Below are 17,320 nucleotides of genomic sequence, written 5' to 3' on the forward strand. Positions count from 1 at the left end.
AGAAAACATCACTATCAACAATAACATAGTCAATGAGACTTTTCTTATTCCTTGCCTCTTCTCTCATGTGAATTTGTGCACATTTCTATGTTGGAACATGGTGTTAATTCTGTAGACAAGCTTATACGTTGGTTATGCATTATTAAATCACTTAAGGAATTGAACAACCTAGATACAAATATAAATTAAATTACACTTTAATAAATATTTCCGATATTTCAGCACCGTCACGTTGCCATCTTCAAAAGGAACTTACAAAAATAGGCACTACAATACAGTAACCGAGAATAAAGAGATGAAGCTATTGTTCTCCTAAAAGTCCTGATGGTGCCCTCTAGTGGGCTATGTAAGTGTTCTTGGCCGTTGGGCTGAAGGTCTGCTGATGTAAGCCTCCCAAATTTGGGGCAGTCGCATACATTCCCTACATCCGAGGCACCTCGGAAAAAATTACCAAAATCTTAAAAAAACATGACCTGAGCTCCTGTTACACGCCATACAGAAAATTGGCATCCCTTATCTGCTCCACTAAAGATCAACCAATTCCCCTAGACCTACCTTGTGTATACCAGGTCCCTTGCAGCTGTAAACTGTCTTACTTTGGCCAAACAGGCAGGACAGCGATTATCAGAATTTCTGAACACAAGGACTACATCCGTTTTCACAAGTACAGCCATTCTGGTCTTGCAGACCATACTCTGGATACACGCCACAGAATACAGTAATACACCGTAGCAAATACAAATTCGAAAAACTATTTATGGAATCAGCCTCAGCCCTAAGAAACTCTCTAAACCTCAACAAATTTGGTTGTATGTGACTGTCCCAAATTTGGGAGGCTTACATCAGCAGACCTTCAGCCCAACGGCCAAGAACACCTACTTAGCCTGCTAGAGCGCACCATCAGGACTTTTACGAGAACAATAGCTTCATCTCATCATTCTCAGTTACTGTGTTACAAAAAAATGCAAGAGAAAGATGGCACGTGAAGTTGCCGAAATATCGGAAATATTTATTAAAGTGTAATTTAATTTATATTCGTATCTACATTGTTCAGTTCCTTAAGTGATTTAATAATAAATAATAGGAACATGGTGTTAGTAATAACCAGTCCATGTCCTGAGCAGAAATCCAACAGGTATTTGCCATTATTATTAGCTTTGCTCTTTTCTCCAAATTTTCCCAAAATATTTTTGTATGTCTGACAGTCATTTCCTACTCTGCTATTTAGATCCCCAACAAAGACCAACTTTTCCTTTTTCATTGCGTCAGTTGCTTTTTCTAAAGCATCAAAAAATTCCTCCACTTCTACCTTAGTAGAACCTTCTGTGGGACCATAGGCACAAATAAGTCTCATTGTCCAATTCCCCATTCTGATATTTGCCCACATCACTCTACTTGAGACTTCCTGCCATTCAAGAAGAAATCTGCCAAGATATATATATATATATATATATATATATATATATATATGTTATATATATGTTAAGGATACCAAGCAATTTTAAACCTGGTTTTACTCCATTTCCCAAGTAAGCAAACAGACCAAAAGTCAAGTTTGCGCCTGCAATTGATGCAAGTCTAACTGATCCCACAGGTAGTGCAAGATCAGGGCAACTCGTGGCAAAGGTGGAACAAGCTCCGATCACTAATCTTAATATTTACCCTTAATGCCAAAACACATCTCCAAGAAGGGGATGTATGATGTTTTGTATTAAAGGCAAGGGGCCACTACCCAGACCGGTTTCGACCTTTATTGAGGTCTCATCAGTGGGAGCTAGGCTAGAAATACTAAGATTTAGTAATACAGAGCTTGTAAGTATTTCACCAAAACAAGTTACTATAAGGTGTTTTAACCTTATTAAATAAAGATTGGTATCCTTAACATATTTATACCCAAGGTAAAAATACTTTCTACATTTATATCTCCTCCAGAGATCTTTATTTAATAAGGTTAAAACACCTTATAGTAACTTGTTTTGGTGAAATACTTACAAGCTCTGTATTACTAAATCTTAGTATTTCTAGCCTAGTTCCCACTGATGAGACCTCAATAAAGGTCGAAACCGGTCTGGGTAGTGGCCCCTTGCCTTTAATACAAAACATCATACATCCCCTTCTTGGAGATGTGTTTTGGCATTAAGGGTAAATATTAAGATTAGTGATCGGAGCTTGTTCCACCTTTGCCACGAGTTGCCCTGATCTTGCACTACCTGTGGGATCAGTTAGACTTGCATCAATTGCAGGCGCAAACTTGACTTTTGGTCTGTTTGCTTACTTGGGAAATGGAGTAAAACCAGGTTTAAAATTGCTTGGTATCCTTAACATATTTATACCCAAGGTAAAAATACTTTCTACATATATATATATATATATAAGGTATATCAGAAGCATCTTGAAAAGAAAAAAAACTGCAACTTTGCACGGGGTTTAGTTTAAACCAGCTGTAGTGCAAATTGCAGTCATTCCTTCTAGTCCCTTGCCATATCCATTGAAGATGTTTACCTTTTTATACTCTCACCTCTCAGACTTCTACATTGCATGACCATAATATTACTTACTGACTTAACTAACCTATAAACATTTTTCTTTAAATCTTGCATAAATAATTTAGTGAAATTGCCTCTCACTGTACTAAAAAAGAGTCAGTGCACTACACCACACATCTCTTCCTTTATCTTCAGAAAGAATAGCACAGATACAAAAAAAAAAAAAAAAAAAAAAGTCTCAAATATCATATATCCTTCATTGAAAATGGAGAATATATGATTGTTTTGAAAATAACATTGAAAATAAGCCTACATTATTCAGTGCATTCAAAAAAAAAAAAAAAGAGTTGGTCATCAAACACTACTGTGGATCCATTACATTCACCCCAATTCTTTATGAAGTAATTGGGAAGGTTATTATGAGAAGTTGTAAACCTATAGTACATTAGTACTGTGGATGGGCTACTATTTTTTTTGTATTTTTTTTTTTATTAATTTTTACCTGGTCTAGAAACATTTTTCTAGAGACATAAGATGGAACACTTTTAAGCTTCTTCAGGCCTCCAAAACAAGCAGAGCATTGGTCTCACACTGGGCAATGAAATTCATCTACCACTTAATTACATGCATCCATGCCCATGGCAGAATTAGGACCTATGATTCTTTTTTTTTTTTCAAGTTGCTCCTATCCATAAAAGCTTTTTGTTAATTCATATTGTGAGTGGGCTAAGCAAATTTTTTTTTGTATTTTTATTAATTTTTTATGTAATTACTTTTATTATTTTATTTTTTACATAGTTTTGGAAACTTTTGGAGCATTTCTCACACCAATTCAGCCCTCCAATAAGTGAAGCAGTAGCCTTACACTAGGCAATGAAATTCATCTCCAACCTAAAGACAGTCACAGACATCCATGTCTGTAGCAGGATTTAAACCTGCAGCCTGTTTGGAGAACATGTACACTAACCACTTGGCCAACTAGGCCAACAATAACGTGCCATTTGAAATCTCGTCACACCAAGTGAAACTTTACACCTACTAACATTGAATTGACAGCCATTATCATTTGTCCATAGCAATGCAAGACTATCATGCATTCTTTCCATTCCTATGGAATCTTTCCTGAGCCGAGACTCAAATTATACAACCAGGTCAAGTGTCTAAACCAGTTCAGCTGAACATTCATTTAGCATACAATACAATATATATACAACAAACTAGAGATATTAGGGAGAAGCAGTCGTGTGTGTGTGTGTGTAGCTGCCCCTGATACAAATGAATGTGAGTGCAGAAATGACTACAAGGAAATACCCAACCCTGGGATAGATGAGTAAGAGTGCATGAATGATTATGAAAAGCTGGGTACAGTTTCCCAGGTTTCAAATCTGAATGGGCAGGTAACGACATTATGTAAGAGTAACCATGGGCCCAAGGGGATGTTGAAATGCATGTACACGAATGCCCAAGTGTCAGAAATAAAGGAGAAGAGTTTGGGGCATTGGTAAACTTGGCCAAAAATTATTGGCATCAACAAAACCTGGTTGTCAGAGAATGATGTATAATAGTTACAGGGATAGACTGTAGTGGTTGTATATTTTCAGAGAAGATAGAAGTTAAAAATAGAAGTTAAGGAAGATTGTAAATATGAGGGAAATTATTCATTCAAAAAAAAATGCGATTGAGGCTAATAGGACAAAATATAATCTTGGTTGCTGCTATAGACCTGGAAGTCCAGAAGAAAAAGATGTAGATGACATGCATTGACATTAACACAATGAGTGCAGGCCAAGCAATTATCCTGGGAGACTTCAGCTATCGGGATATATAGTGGAAGGAGGAAAGAGCACAGGTCCAAATGAAAATGGAATTTATCCAGTTACTAAGGGATAATTACTTGAAACAGCATGTAATGGAGCGAACCAGGGGTTTGAGAGTGTTGGATCTTGTAATATTATTATTATTATTATTATTCCTGATACCTCCAAGGAGTCCGAAGACTCATCGCGGGAGGACATCTTCAACTATCTCTACACCTTACCTCTACTACGAATCAACGCCATCTACCGCCCACCTCCAACACCACCACAACTAGTAATTTTTGTCTGTAAATTGCGTGTTTTCTGAAGGGCCGATTTGTATGTATGCGGGGTGAAAAACCCGAGTTTCTGGGAGAAAAAACCCTGCTACCTCCGTATGAGATCGGCTAACTCACCATCGATTGAAATCGACCAGATAAAGATTCCTCCCGTTGCGACGAGAATCAAACTTAGGCCTATTCCAATCGAAGGGCACAATGTACCGTCGTTCTTCCAATTGCGCTACGGAGGCGCTAATAGCATCAGAAAATCTGTCTATAATTACAATGGCAGCTCTACCTATGATTGGGGGAAAGGGACCATGTAGTCTTGTCCTGGAAGGTTGCTCAACATTGGAATTTTCAGTCAACAAAGGGTTTATGTGGAACTACAAACCTCACGATTATGACAAACTTAGGAGGCAACTTAAGAGGCTACATGAAATGAATGTCATTAGTATATGTGAACTGGCAGGGATTGTTTGAGTGACACAGTATCAGACTGAATACCCAGTGTCAAGAGGATAAACCAAGTAGGGATTAAGTGGATGCGTAGCAATATAAAGCAGGAGCTCTAAAAAAAGAAAGCATTATGGAAAGTATAAAACAAAAAGGTGATCAACATGCTCATTGAGCAATGTAAAGCACAAGAAGGGTAACAAGTATGGTAAGGAAGGCTAAATCAGATTTTGAGAGAAAAGCAGTCCAAAGTAAAACTAAAAGAGTTTTTTTGCTACATATCAAGTAAAAGAAAGGATGATTATAGAAAGATAACTTTACTGAGTGCTGATGGTAGGAAAGTGACAGAAGTGGAAGAAATATTTCAGTTACAAAGTGATCACTTTCAGTTATTAAGTGATGCAAGCATATCATCTAGGTGATGACTTTGCAGTTCCTAATGTGAAAATTGAGATGGGTGAACTGAAGCTACTTGGTATATTGAAAAATATCAATGTAAATACAGCAATGGGCCTGGATGGCATGTCAGCTCATGTACCACTGTAATGTACTGGGTGAACTGGCAGTGCCTCTGATGAAATTGTTTAATCTAGCTCTGCCAGGGTTCCAAAGGACTGGAAAGAGGATAATATGGTTCCATTACATGAAGGTGGGTCCAAGACAGAAGTAGCAAATTACAGACCAATTAGTATCTCTGGAGTGGTGGTTCAAGTATTGGGAAAAATTGGTTAAAAGTAAAATTCAGGAATGGGTGGATAGGAATATGATACTCTATAGGGGACAACATGGTTTTGTAAAAGGGAAGTATTAGTAATTTATTTACATTTTACAAGGTGACAGCAGAATTGGATAAAGGAAATGACTATACTATGATACTGCTGGACTTTGCAAAGGCATTGACAGAATACCACATGGAAAATGATTATATAAGTTAGAGCAAATGAATGGGTATCAGGTTAGTGGCATGATTAGGGGGATGGCTGATAGATAGACATCAGAGGGTAGTGTATGGCGGAGTGGAATCAAGGTGAATGAGGGTGACTAGTGGAGTGCCCCACGGCTCTTCACTAGGACTACTACTCTTTAATTTGTATATTAATGATATAGTGGAAGATTTGATGGGGCACAATATTCAGTTGTTTGTTGATGATGCAAAACTGAGGATGGCAATAGTTGATAAAGGTGATTAAATATCTTTTAGGATGATTTAAATATCTTTTAGGATGATTTAAATAAAATGGCAGTGTGGGCAGAGGACAATGGCTGTCGGTTTAATGTTGTAAATATAAGATATGCACTTTAGGAAGAAAAGGGTTACACACACACTATATATTGATTGTACTAGATTTCAGTAAATTGATGAGGTGCTAGAGATATGGGGGGGGGGGAATAGTAGATAGAGATTTGAAATTCCGAGGACATATTCCAAGTGTTGGCAAAATAGCTCAAAGGATTGCCTGGATGTTGAAGAACACATTGACCAGTAAAGAAAGGAAGGTTATTATCCCTCTTTATAAGACTATGATTCGGTCACTTGTTAACTACTGTGCACAGATTTGTCACCTACATTTCTAGGGGACTGAGGTGGTGGAGAGGACTCATCGACGAGTGACAAGCTGGTGACATGTCTGTGAATGTTCCCTATGAGGATAGATTGAATGTGGTTACAAAGTTTACCTGACAGGTAGAGGAGAGGAGATATGATAGAAACTTATAAGTTACTAATGGGATACTATAAGATTGACAAAAGAAATTTTTCAATACATAGGGAGTAAGGGAAAAACTAGGGATCACAATTGGAAGTTGTCTAACAGTGTTTTTAGTAAGGGTGTGCAGACAGATTCTTTAGTTGGAGAGTGTGATGAATGAATGGAATAGATTGCCAGAGGTGGTCGTGAGTGCCCCCAATAGTGAATAAGTTTAAGGAGATGTATGATAGGTATTGTGTTAATGGATAGTGTGGATCTCCTGTGATGATTATTTTGACTCATTGGAGTACCTGTATAAATAATAATAATAAATACATACTGATATCCCGTTTCTTGTTAATTCTATCCAGCTATTGCAACAGCTTTGGAATCTCCTTCTCATTCACCTTTATCTCTTAATCCAGTGCAGTGGTGTGCAAGGTGATTACTCATTATTTGAACATTTGCTTCTGACACCAGTGCACAATCTTCATTCAGTAAATTTCTTCTTTCACCTTCATTATTGTTATTTTTATTATTTATTTGTTTGCTTGTTTGTTTTTTTACTTACAGCACAATGATAAAATTCTTTTGGGTTACCTTTAACCTCCACAGGCATATTTTTTTTTAATACTCAGACTTTGCTTCAAAACACACACAGCTTTTCTGGCTTTTATATGAAATACGAGGTGGGGGGTCTTGAAAGTTCTGATAAATACCTAGAACAGATATATTAAAGCAGCTGATATAACCACAAGAAAGAATGTGTGAGGATATAAGAATATAAGAAAGTAAATTATCTTCATAACTGTGCTACTAATATATTCTTTCTTGTGGTTATATTAGTTGCTTTAATATCATTTTTGTTCTAGGTGTTTATCATAACTTTCCAGACCCTCCCCCCTCACTTGGTATATAAGGCCAGAAAACATATATATATACTTATTTTATATAAAATGGAATCCAGTTAATTGCAGCAGCTGTTTATTTGGGACAAATCTTAAAGAACAAAACCCAGTTGAGAAGATTGCCAGAGTTTTCTTTGGTTATTTAGGACAGAAGACTGCAGCACTCATTGACAAAATTGACAAAACATCCATGCTCAAAGTGGAATTTGGATCTGCTGTTGACAATTATGTGCTCTCCAGTAACAGCCTTATTAGTTGGAGAGCAGGTATGCTATCAATTTGACTGACCATGCTTACACTGTGGCGATCACAATTAAGTCGTCTTCATTCTAGAGCATCTTACTTTCTGCTTAACAAAAAGATTTCACCTTATCCTTGATAATACCAGATTCTTAGATAAGTTCAGAATTCTCTTTTCAAACTGACACTCACCCCCTAGTTTCTCTTGGTGCAATCATATCCGTACCCTTTTCATTCTTCAAAAAACTGGATGTTCTTTTCTCTTGAGATATTATTTCTCACTCAGCTGGTATAAATTCCAAATCTCTCCATCCTTAGAACACTGTTCCACGATTTGGAATGCACTAAAAAACCTCCCTAAAAACCTTTTGAGGCTTTTTAAGATGAGGGAAGTGATTAATTAATGATCCTCCTCTTATGTAGTTCTTCAATTGTTGTTTCCCAGATGATCTGCCTTATACATTTCTGCATAATGCAGAAGTAATGTATTTCTATAGGTATAGCCATGGATTCTGTTCCACTAAATTAGCATCCATCCTCCAGAATGGGAATGGCAACTGGTCACCTAATCATAGTCTAATTACATATCTTCCAAATCAGCATCTCTTCCTCCATTTCATCGATCTCTATCCTTTGGAACAGCCTTCTTCACCTAGTGTTTTCAAAGGACTGCGCCTTCCATTTGTTCCAAAAAAAACATTAACCTAGTTCTGCTTATATTGTACTAATATACTCTAGGTTTTGACCTTGTATGTGTAGGATAGATAAAAGAAGTAAAAAGGCTCAGGCTCTCAGTATTTGTAGAAGAAACATACACTCACTGTTCTGAATAACAGTGAGAATGCAGTCCTAACTCTGATGGAATTCTGTGGCTAAAATCCATGTTTGAGTTTTGTTGTTGAATTCTTCCCTCATCCAAAAGTGTATGATTGTAGAGGGGGGGGGGGGATATATTAGTGAGGGGTAACTGTTCTTTCCTCTTCTAGAAAGTCTGAGTAATGGTAGGATATTACCATTTTCCTCCTTGTATGTTGGGCTCACTGGGCCTGTTATGACCAAGTAGCTACTTTGAAACTTGATTAATGTTTTATAGGATGATTAATCCTATCTATGTAGTATGTATTATGACTGTCAATTCATGTGGTTTTCTGGCTGATTTGCTTGTTTTGTAGGATGTAAAACCTGAGTTTCTGGGAGATAAAACCCTATCACTCTGTATGAGACTAGCTAACTCATCATTAGTTGAAAAGCTCTGATTATGAGTTAGCTGCTCTCCTCATCCCAGACAAGATTCAAACCCAGGTCTTCCCAGCAATAGGGCATTATCAATATCAACTGAGTTACAGAGGCTCTGATAGGGTATTTACCATGATATTTTTTACTATAGAAAATTTATCACATTAATATTAATATTGAGCCTAGACTTAGAATAGGTTAAGTACAACAGATAATGACTTATAAATGTTGAAATGGTATAATATTAAATCATCCTTTAATTTGTTGCAGTTGTATTTGACATTCTTTTATTATTGCTTGCACATATTAAATTTTAGCTCTGCTACATAAATTTTTTAATTTCCTGGCCACGAAATAGGTACCCCCAAAGAAAGCAATTGATAAAAGAACTAATCTACCTGTAATTATTGGTGGACGTGACTTCGAAGTTTATGTTAGAACTTCTGCAAAAATAACTGAGTGGATGAATGATACTGAGGTAATTAGTGTTTGTATTTTTGCTTATTTATATTTAAATTCCATATTGAAAATAGTAAACTTAAATTATGATTTATTGATTATTAACTTCTATACATAGTTTAGATACATTTTTTATAGTTTAGTTTACAGCTGCTAAAAGATAATTACCTGAGACAACATGTAATCGAGGGACACAAAAGTGCTGAAAAAGATCACAGTATCTGAGAACTTAACAGTAACCAATCTAGCTATGCTGCTTCTGCTTGGGGAAAGGGATCATGTAGTCTTGACCTTAGATATTGCCAGACATGCAGAAGTTTCTATTAAGAAGGAATATATGTGGAATCACAAAGCAGTTGATTACGACAAGCTGAGGAGTCAACTTTCAGCAGTGCCATGGCATAAGAATTTGGAGAGGAGAGATGGTGGTTGAAGAAAGCAGTATCAGATTATATACTCAGGGTCAGAAGGATACATCAGGTAGGAATTAGATAAATGAATAGCATCATTAAGCAGGAGATGCAAAGAAAAATTTGGGAAGTGAGTATTACAAAATAAAAAGGCAATCACTGTGCCCATCAGCAATATAAGGTACAGGCAAGAAGTGTGACCTGTATGGTAAGGAAACTGAGAGACTAATTATGAGAGAATGATGATGCCAAAAGAAATCTTAAAGAGCTCTTTTGCTAAGTGGTAAGTAAATAGAGGTATTACTGTCGAAGGATGACTTCAAAAAGCGCTGGTAATAGGGAGGTAACAAGCAAACCAAATAGTTGAGTTAGTGAGTGATCATTTGCAAGGATGTACCATCTATGTGGAAATATTGCAATGCTGGGTGTGACATTAACTGGGAGAATTGGAGGTGTCTAGGATCAACAAAATTACATTATAACCACAGTAATAAACTTTAATGATAGTACAAATGTTTTGTATTGAAAATAACAGTACATCATCAGTGTGTAGAAACAACAAGAAAATCAGAGAACAGAAATACAAAGTACAAACAACAATCAGTACCAATTAAAAGTGATTGCTGCATGTTAGAGATTAATATTAATAATAAATAATATTAAAACTATTTTTGATATTTACATAGGATGAGTATTTCCCAAACTTTTGGGAGGGAGAGAGAAAGAGAGAGACAATCATTCCTGTTCAGGTTGGGCTGATGTAAAAGGGCTTCATAACTTTCTTTGAAAAAACATTAGATTTAAAACTACTTCTATGGAGAAGATGCACTTCATCCTACAAGATACTGTGCTTTGCCAGACCAGACTTATGAGGGTTCACATATTCAGTATAGTTGATGTTGATTAATTTTTTTTTTCTGCAGAACAGCCTGTCTTCCCAAAGTATGTCAAATGCCATTTTACTTTTTTTTTTCTTTTTTTTTTTAATGTTGAGCCCATACACAAGAGGTTGGTTGATCGACCTATAGTACATAAGTACCGTGTAGAGGTACCAATGGGTACATAGTTATGTCTTAGGTAACTTTAAAGATTAGGTGCTTAGGATATTGCAGAATCTTAATGTGAACATGGAATTAGATACCATATTGGCCTGTGTATTACAAGAATGTATAAGGTGATTATCATCTTCTGTAATCAAGCTGTTTATTTTAAGGCTTAGTAGGGGGGAAGGTGCCAATGGAGTGGGAAGAGGGCCAAATAGTCTTGCAGCATAAAGGGAGAGACTCCAAGATGAAAGTAGCTAATTATAAGCTAATCACTATCTCAGGAGTGGTTGTTAAGGTATTGGAGAAATTAGTAAGAGACAGAATTTAGGACTAGGTAAATAAGAATATGATACTTTATGAGGGTCAGCATGTTTTTGTGAAGGTGGGTCTTCCCTTAATAGTTTGCTTACCTTTTATAATAAATTGACAATGGAGTTGGATAAAAGAAATGGTTGCTCAATGATACTGCTGGACTTTGCAAAGGCATTTGACAGGATTCCACATAGAACTCTATTGCATAAATTGGAGCAAATGGGGATGGATATGAATCTGGTGATTTGGATTAGAGGATGGCTGATGGACAGACATGAAAGAGTGGTTTATGGAGATGAGTCCAGTAGAAGGCAGGTGACTAGTGGTGTATACCACAGAGCTCAGTGCTTGGTTTTCTTTTGTTTAGTTTTTACATATCATTTTCTATATCAATGATATAGAAAATTATTTGATGGAAAATATTTAGTTGTTTGCTGGTGATGTAACATTGAGAAGAGGAATACTAAATAAAAGGGATACAGAGATTTTGTATGGTGACTTAAATAGATCATCAGCATGAGCAAAGGTAAATGGCTTCTAGTTTAACATGGCAAGTGTAAAGTGATGCACTTTGGGAACAAGAGATCACATGCTATGTACTATATTGATGGAACTGATTATAGAATCACATGTATACCACAGTAAAAACTAATTAATTTATTGTATAAATATTTCATCTTGCATATCAAACAACATCTTCAGTGTGAACAGAGAATAGCAGTAAGGAATTTGAATAAAAGAAACGGTCCAGTGCATGTATTGCATTGGAATCCTTCTATATATACCAAGGGTGTGTATATTCAGGGCGTGCTAAGTGTGTGTGTGTGTGTGTGTGTGTGTGTGTGGTATACACCCACGGAATAGCAATATCCCCGATATTGCACTTATTCCTGTTAAAGACTTCCCTAATTGTTTCCTGGCTTCATGTGATTCTCAAGATTAAATGCAGTATACTAATATACTGTGTTTAATGCTTCATGAAGAGGACACTTTTCAATGCATAAACATTGCATCACATTTGCTTTAATAGCCTGGGTGTGCAGTCAAAAATACTGACACCTTTGAGCCCTCTGAACAGACACATAGATGGCACAGGTGATTTTAAACCATCCAGAAGGCATGGTAGAGTGTGTACTGATACAATAGCACCCAGAAATCAGTGGCTGATTTGTTATTGTGTCAATCAATTCATTGAACACTGTCATTTGTCATGAGTTGCTGTTTTTGTTTTCTGAGTTTCATCTGTTTTGTGTGTGTAAAGTGTGGTGACATGTTTAGGACACCGATATAGACAAGTTTTTAATATATAATTTTCTATAAATAATTTATAACTTTTTTGTCCATATTTATAATGGGAAACAGCATTGACGATCTACTGAATGTACTGTTTTCTGGCAGAGCTTTTGCAGATTGTATGATTGCAGTTGAAGGAGGAAAGCCTCGTCCTCCTCTTCCAAATTTACTATTATATTTACACATTTAAGTAATTCAAATATACCGACAAAATATAGCATTCTCCTTAATTATTGTTTTCTAATATATCTTAAAACAAACATTGTCCCCCCCATTCTACACAGATTTGGTTACAATTAATTGCATTGGACCAATTAAAATGAGTGCTGATGTGCTATGCACCTCTTAGAAATTTCATTCATCGATAAAATGCAATCATACAGTTAAATTGACATGAATTTTGTAGCACTGGTTGAATTAGCCATAAGACAGCACACCTAACCTTAGTGGGCATGCGACGCCACTGCTCTGTGCATACAGTTGCATGTTCACTGTTTGAAAACTATTGGGCTGAAAATAAAATTAGATAATTTGAGTTTAAAAATTAAAATTAATAATACAAATTTATTTAATAAAATTAAGGATAACAATTTCCCACTTTAGGAATGGTAAGGCAGTCATTATGATTGATGTTAGGTCGATGTAGTAGGGCTTCAGCAAGTTCATTGCATAAATGTTCATGTTTATTATATGAATCTATATAATAGTTTAGTATTTTCCCATTGGATCTGTGGCTAGTGTTTTCAATCTCATGTTGTCTTAGACCATCTTTATGGGGTTTGATGAGCTGGTTGTGGTCTGCTTATTGACTGATCTTCCTGTTGTTTGTTTGTAGTAACACAAGTTGCATGAACATAGTACTTGGTATACACCATATAGCCTCATTGGTGAGAGCTTGTCTTTTGGAGAAGATTATGAATAGGATTGATGGTATACACCATATAGCTCAGGGTTCTTCAACCTTTCAGACATGGGCCACATTTAAAATTTCAATGAAGCCCGCAGGCCACTAAACTATACTGTGGTATTTAGAATTGTAAGATCCTTTCCAGATTCACAAGGAACGCTGCGCATTTGATACCTTGCATAAAATCCTATAAAAATAAACAAACTCAGCTTTAAGAGCGTAGGTAGGAGTCGGATTCATGATAAGTAAATACAATCAATACTTGAAAAACAATAATTCAATGAAGAAAACATTCATTTTTTACAATGTCAATGGGAAACTTAGCAATGCTTTTCCTTGACCAGCTTGTCGATCGATGTTGGCATCAATGTTGGAAGTCACTATGCGCAGCGTATTCAATTTTTTCATAAAAGCTGAAAAAATAAACAATTTTTTCAGCTATTACATAACTTACTTTGATGCACGCTTTGCTCTCTTCTCTCTGCCTTTTTAATGTACCCTGCTGGCATTTTAAATCAATTTGGAGACGGTTCACTTTGTTCACATGAAGCAGCCCTTGAAGGTGATCGAAATTCGACACATGCTTTGTCTCAGTGTCGATTTATATTGTATTCTTTTGATACTGACACTGACTCGCAACAAATTAAACACACTGGCTTATCATCGATCGACACAAAAAAAGTATAAATTGGTCCACTTTTCATTAAAAACCCGACAAGAATCACTTGATTTACGCTTTTTACTCGTAGATGCCATAGTGATGGAAGGTGAACCCAAAAATGATCCAAAATGGCCGTGTAACGGTTATTATCCACTGAATATGTCTCACACCAATGAAAAAAAGTCTCACAGTATAAAACCACAATAGGCTATGGCTGATACGATGAATCTGTGTGCGTTTATACACGAATATCACACTGTTCATGATTGACTGACTGTGGATGAGATCCTCTTGTATTTATATGAAAATAACGAAGTATCAAGAACCTTTGAGATGTATCTGGAAACGAACTACTGCTTCAGCTATCTACCTGTGGTGTTAGTACTAGTACTTAAGTACCATTTGGTGCTGGTAGATAGCTGAAGAAGCATGTCTATTTAATATTTATTTTTATAGGATTTTATGTAAAGTATCAAATGCACAGCATTCCTTGTGAACCTAGAAAGCATTTTACAATTCTAAATACCACAGTATAGCTTAGTGGCCCATGGGCTGCATTGAAATTATTTTTTAATTAATCGTGTTTTAATGTTAAGTAGTTACTGAGATAAAGAGCCAATGAGTTTCTTATTCAGCTAAGAAATAATGTTGGATTCAATATCCACTTAATTTGAATAAAGTTAAGTAGTTATTTTTTCAAAATGGCCGGCGGGCCATGGCAAAGAGCTCCGCAGGCCACAGGTAGCCCGTGGGCCATGTGTTCAAGACCCCTGATATAGCCTCATTGGTGAGAGTTTGTCTTTTGGAGAAGGTAACAGATTATGAATTGGATTGATGGATTGGTTTGTAGCTGTGAGAACTGGACAAAAACTGAAAAACGAACAGCTTTACTAAATGTATACAATCCAAGAGTAACACAGAAAATAATTAACAGCTCTACTATACAGCTACCAAGACAAGAAGAAATCCATGGGACTCCTGTACCATATATATTAAAGACTTCTCTGAACTTATTGAAAAAAGTATGAGAAAATATAAATTCATCACTACCTACAAGCCTATCAACCTAATTCATAATCTGTTACTTTCTCCAAAAGAAAAACTCTCACCAATGATGTTACATGCCACATATCATGGAGTATCATGTTTGTGCAACTTATCTTACTATTGCCAAAGGCAATCTTATTTCTAACGTGAAGACCATACTGCTCATGAAACCTCGCATATCTGACCTAACACAACATGGGATTGAAAACACTAGCCACAGGATCCTAAAATACTAAATCATTACATAGATTCATGTATAAACATGACTGATTATACAAAGAAAGTGCTGAAGCTCTACTTCATTGAATCAACCTCAGTATGATTGCCTTACCATTACTAAAGTGTGGGAAATTGTTATCCTTAACTGTATTAAATAAATATGCATTCTTAAATTTAATTTCTAAGTTCAAGTTTTCTAATTTTATTTTCAACCCAATAGTTTTTACCCAATGAACATGCAACTGTGTGTATAGAGGGATTCCAGTGTAATGCGTGCTTCTGTTGTTCTCTGCTCACATTGTTGGTATTTTATTTTATGTAAGATGAAATATACATTAAATTAGTTTTTGCTGTGATACACATGTGATTCTATAAGTATGGATTCTCGACAGGTCTTATTGTACAAGAAATTGATGGAACTGCAGGAAGCTGATGAGGCCGGGAACTTTGGGGGAGTGATTGTGGACAGGGATTGTATCCATTTAGTAAAGTTGCTCTCACCTTAGGGAGTTCAGATTCAGAGAGTATAATGCAAAGATAGCCAGAACAACATAATATGATATGTTGTTGTTAAAGAACACATTGACAAGCAGGGATAGGAAGGTTATTATGCTCCTTTATAAGGCTTTAATATGGCCACATCTGGACCTGCATGCAGATCTGTTCATCTGAATTCCATGGGATGAAAAAGTAGTGGAGTGTATCCAGAAGTGAGTGACAAAAATTGTGGCAGGTCTGTGGGATGCTCCCTGTGAGAATAGAGGATTGAAAATCTGCAAGTTTCAAAAACTGACTGATAGGTGAAAAAGGAGGAGACATGATAGAAGCATATAAGTTATTAAAGAGATTTTATAGGATTGACATTGAAGACTTTTTTTTTTTTCTGTACATGGCAAGAATGGAGAGAACGAGGGGTTACCTGCAGAAATTGTGTAAGTGTGATTAGTAAGGGTATTAGGATTAGACTTCTTTTTTTTTTGCTTGAAGGGTAGTGAATGGGTGGAATGGTTGCCAGTGATGGTTGCAAGTGCTTCATCAGTGATGAGTTTAAGGAGTGGTATGTTAGGTATTGTGTGAATAATGAAGACTCCCACGATGAGTTTTCTGACTTCATGTAGATACCGTATAACAGTAATAATAAGGAGAATAAAAGTTCTTTTATTGATATTTTCGTTATTAAGAGGGAATTTTAATGTTCTTAAATGCTTTCAACCTAAAATAATTATTATATGATGCCTGCATAGTATAGTATATACTATGCATTTTCCTGCAATAAGTCCTTGACTTCCAGGTCTCATTGCAGAAGGTCACTGTACACTATACCATGATCCACTGTCTGCACCACGTCTACATTTTTGTGGCAGGAAAACCCTTAGTTTCTGGGATAGGAAACCTCTATGCATATATAAGACTACACTGTAACCATGATCTGCACCACATGTCTGCATTCTGTGGTAGGAAAACCCTTAGTTTCTGGGGTAGGAAACCTGTATGTCTGTATAAGACTAGCTAACTCACCTGCGGTTGAAAATCATTTGTATAATGATGAGAATCGAACTTAATGTTTTCCTTTTGAACATACACATTCCATCGTTCTTCCAACCACGTTATAGATACTTAATCCTGTTCACTCCGCCTGGGAACATAGGTCTTCCACCAACATTTTCCACCAGACTCTGTTTTTTGCTTCTGCTTTTATTTAGTTCCAGTTTTTATTAATATTTGTTATTTCTTTCAGTATTGTTCTTTTCCATGTTTCTCTTGGCCTTCCTCATCTTCTTTTACCCTGTGGGTTCCAATCTAGAGCCTGTTTTACTATTATTTTATCTTCTTTCCTCAACACATTCCCCAACCATCTTCATTTCCTTTTGCGTA

General features: G+C 36.2%; 1 protein-coding gene across 4 annotated transcripts in view; it reads left to right on the forward strand.

Annotated features, from left to right (window-relative positions):
• Positions 1-17,320, forward strand: part of nbs (nibrin) — a 285,502-nt gene that overhangs the window by 210,045 nt on the left and 58,137 nt on the right. For all 4 annotated transcript variants that reach the window (XM_090397995.1, XM_090397996.1, XM_090397997.1 and 1 more), the window contains one exon: positions 9,450-9,569. In XM_090397995.1, the coding sequence (XP_090254121.1) occupies positions 9,450-9,569 (120 nt within the window). The remainder of the gene's footprint in view (positions 1-9,449; positions 9,570-17,320) is intronic.

Source organism: Typopeltis vanoorti, chromosome 9 (assembly GCF_054136105.1).
Source record: "Typopeltis vanoorti isolate ZY-2024b chromosome 9, IOZ_Tvanoo_1.0, whole genome shotgun sequence".
Classification (NCBI taxonomy): domain Eukaryota; kingdom Metazoa; phylum Arthropoda; class Arachnida; order Uropygi; family Thelyphonidae; genus Typopeltis; species Typopeltis vanoorti.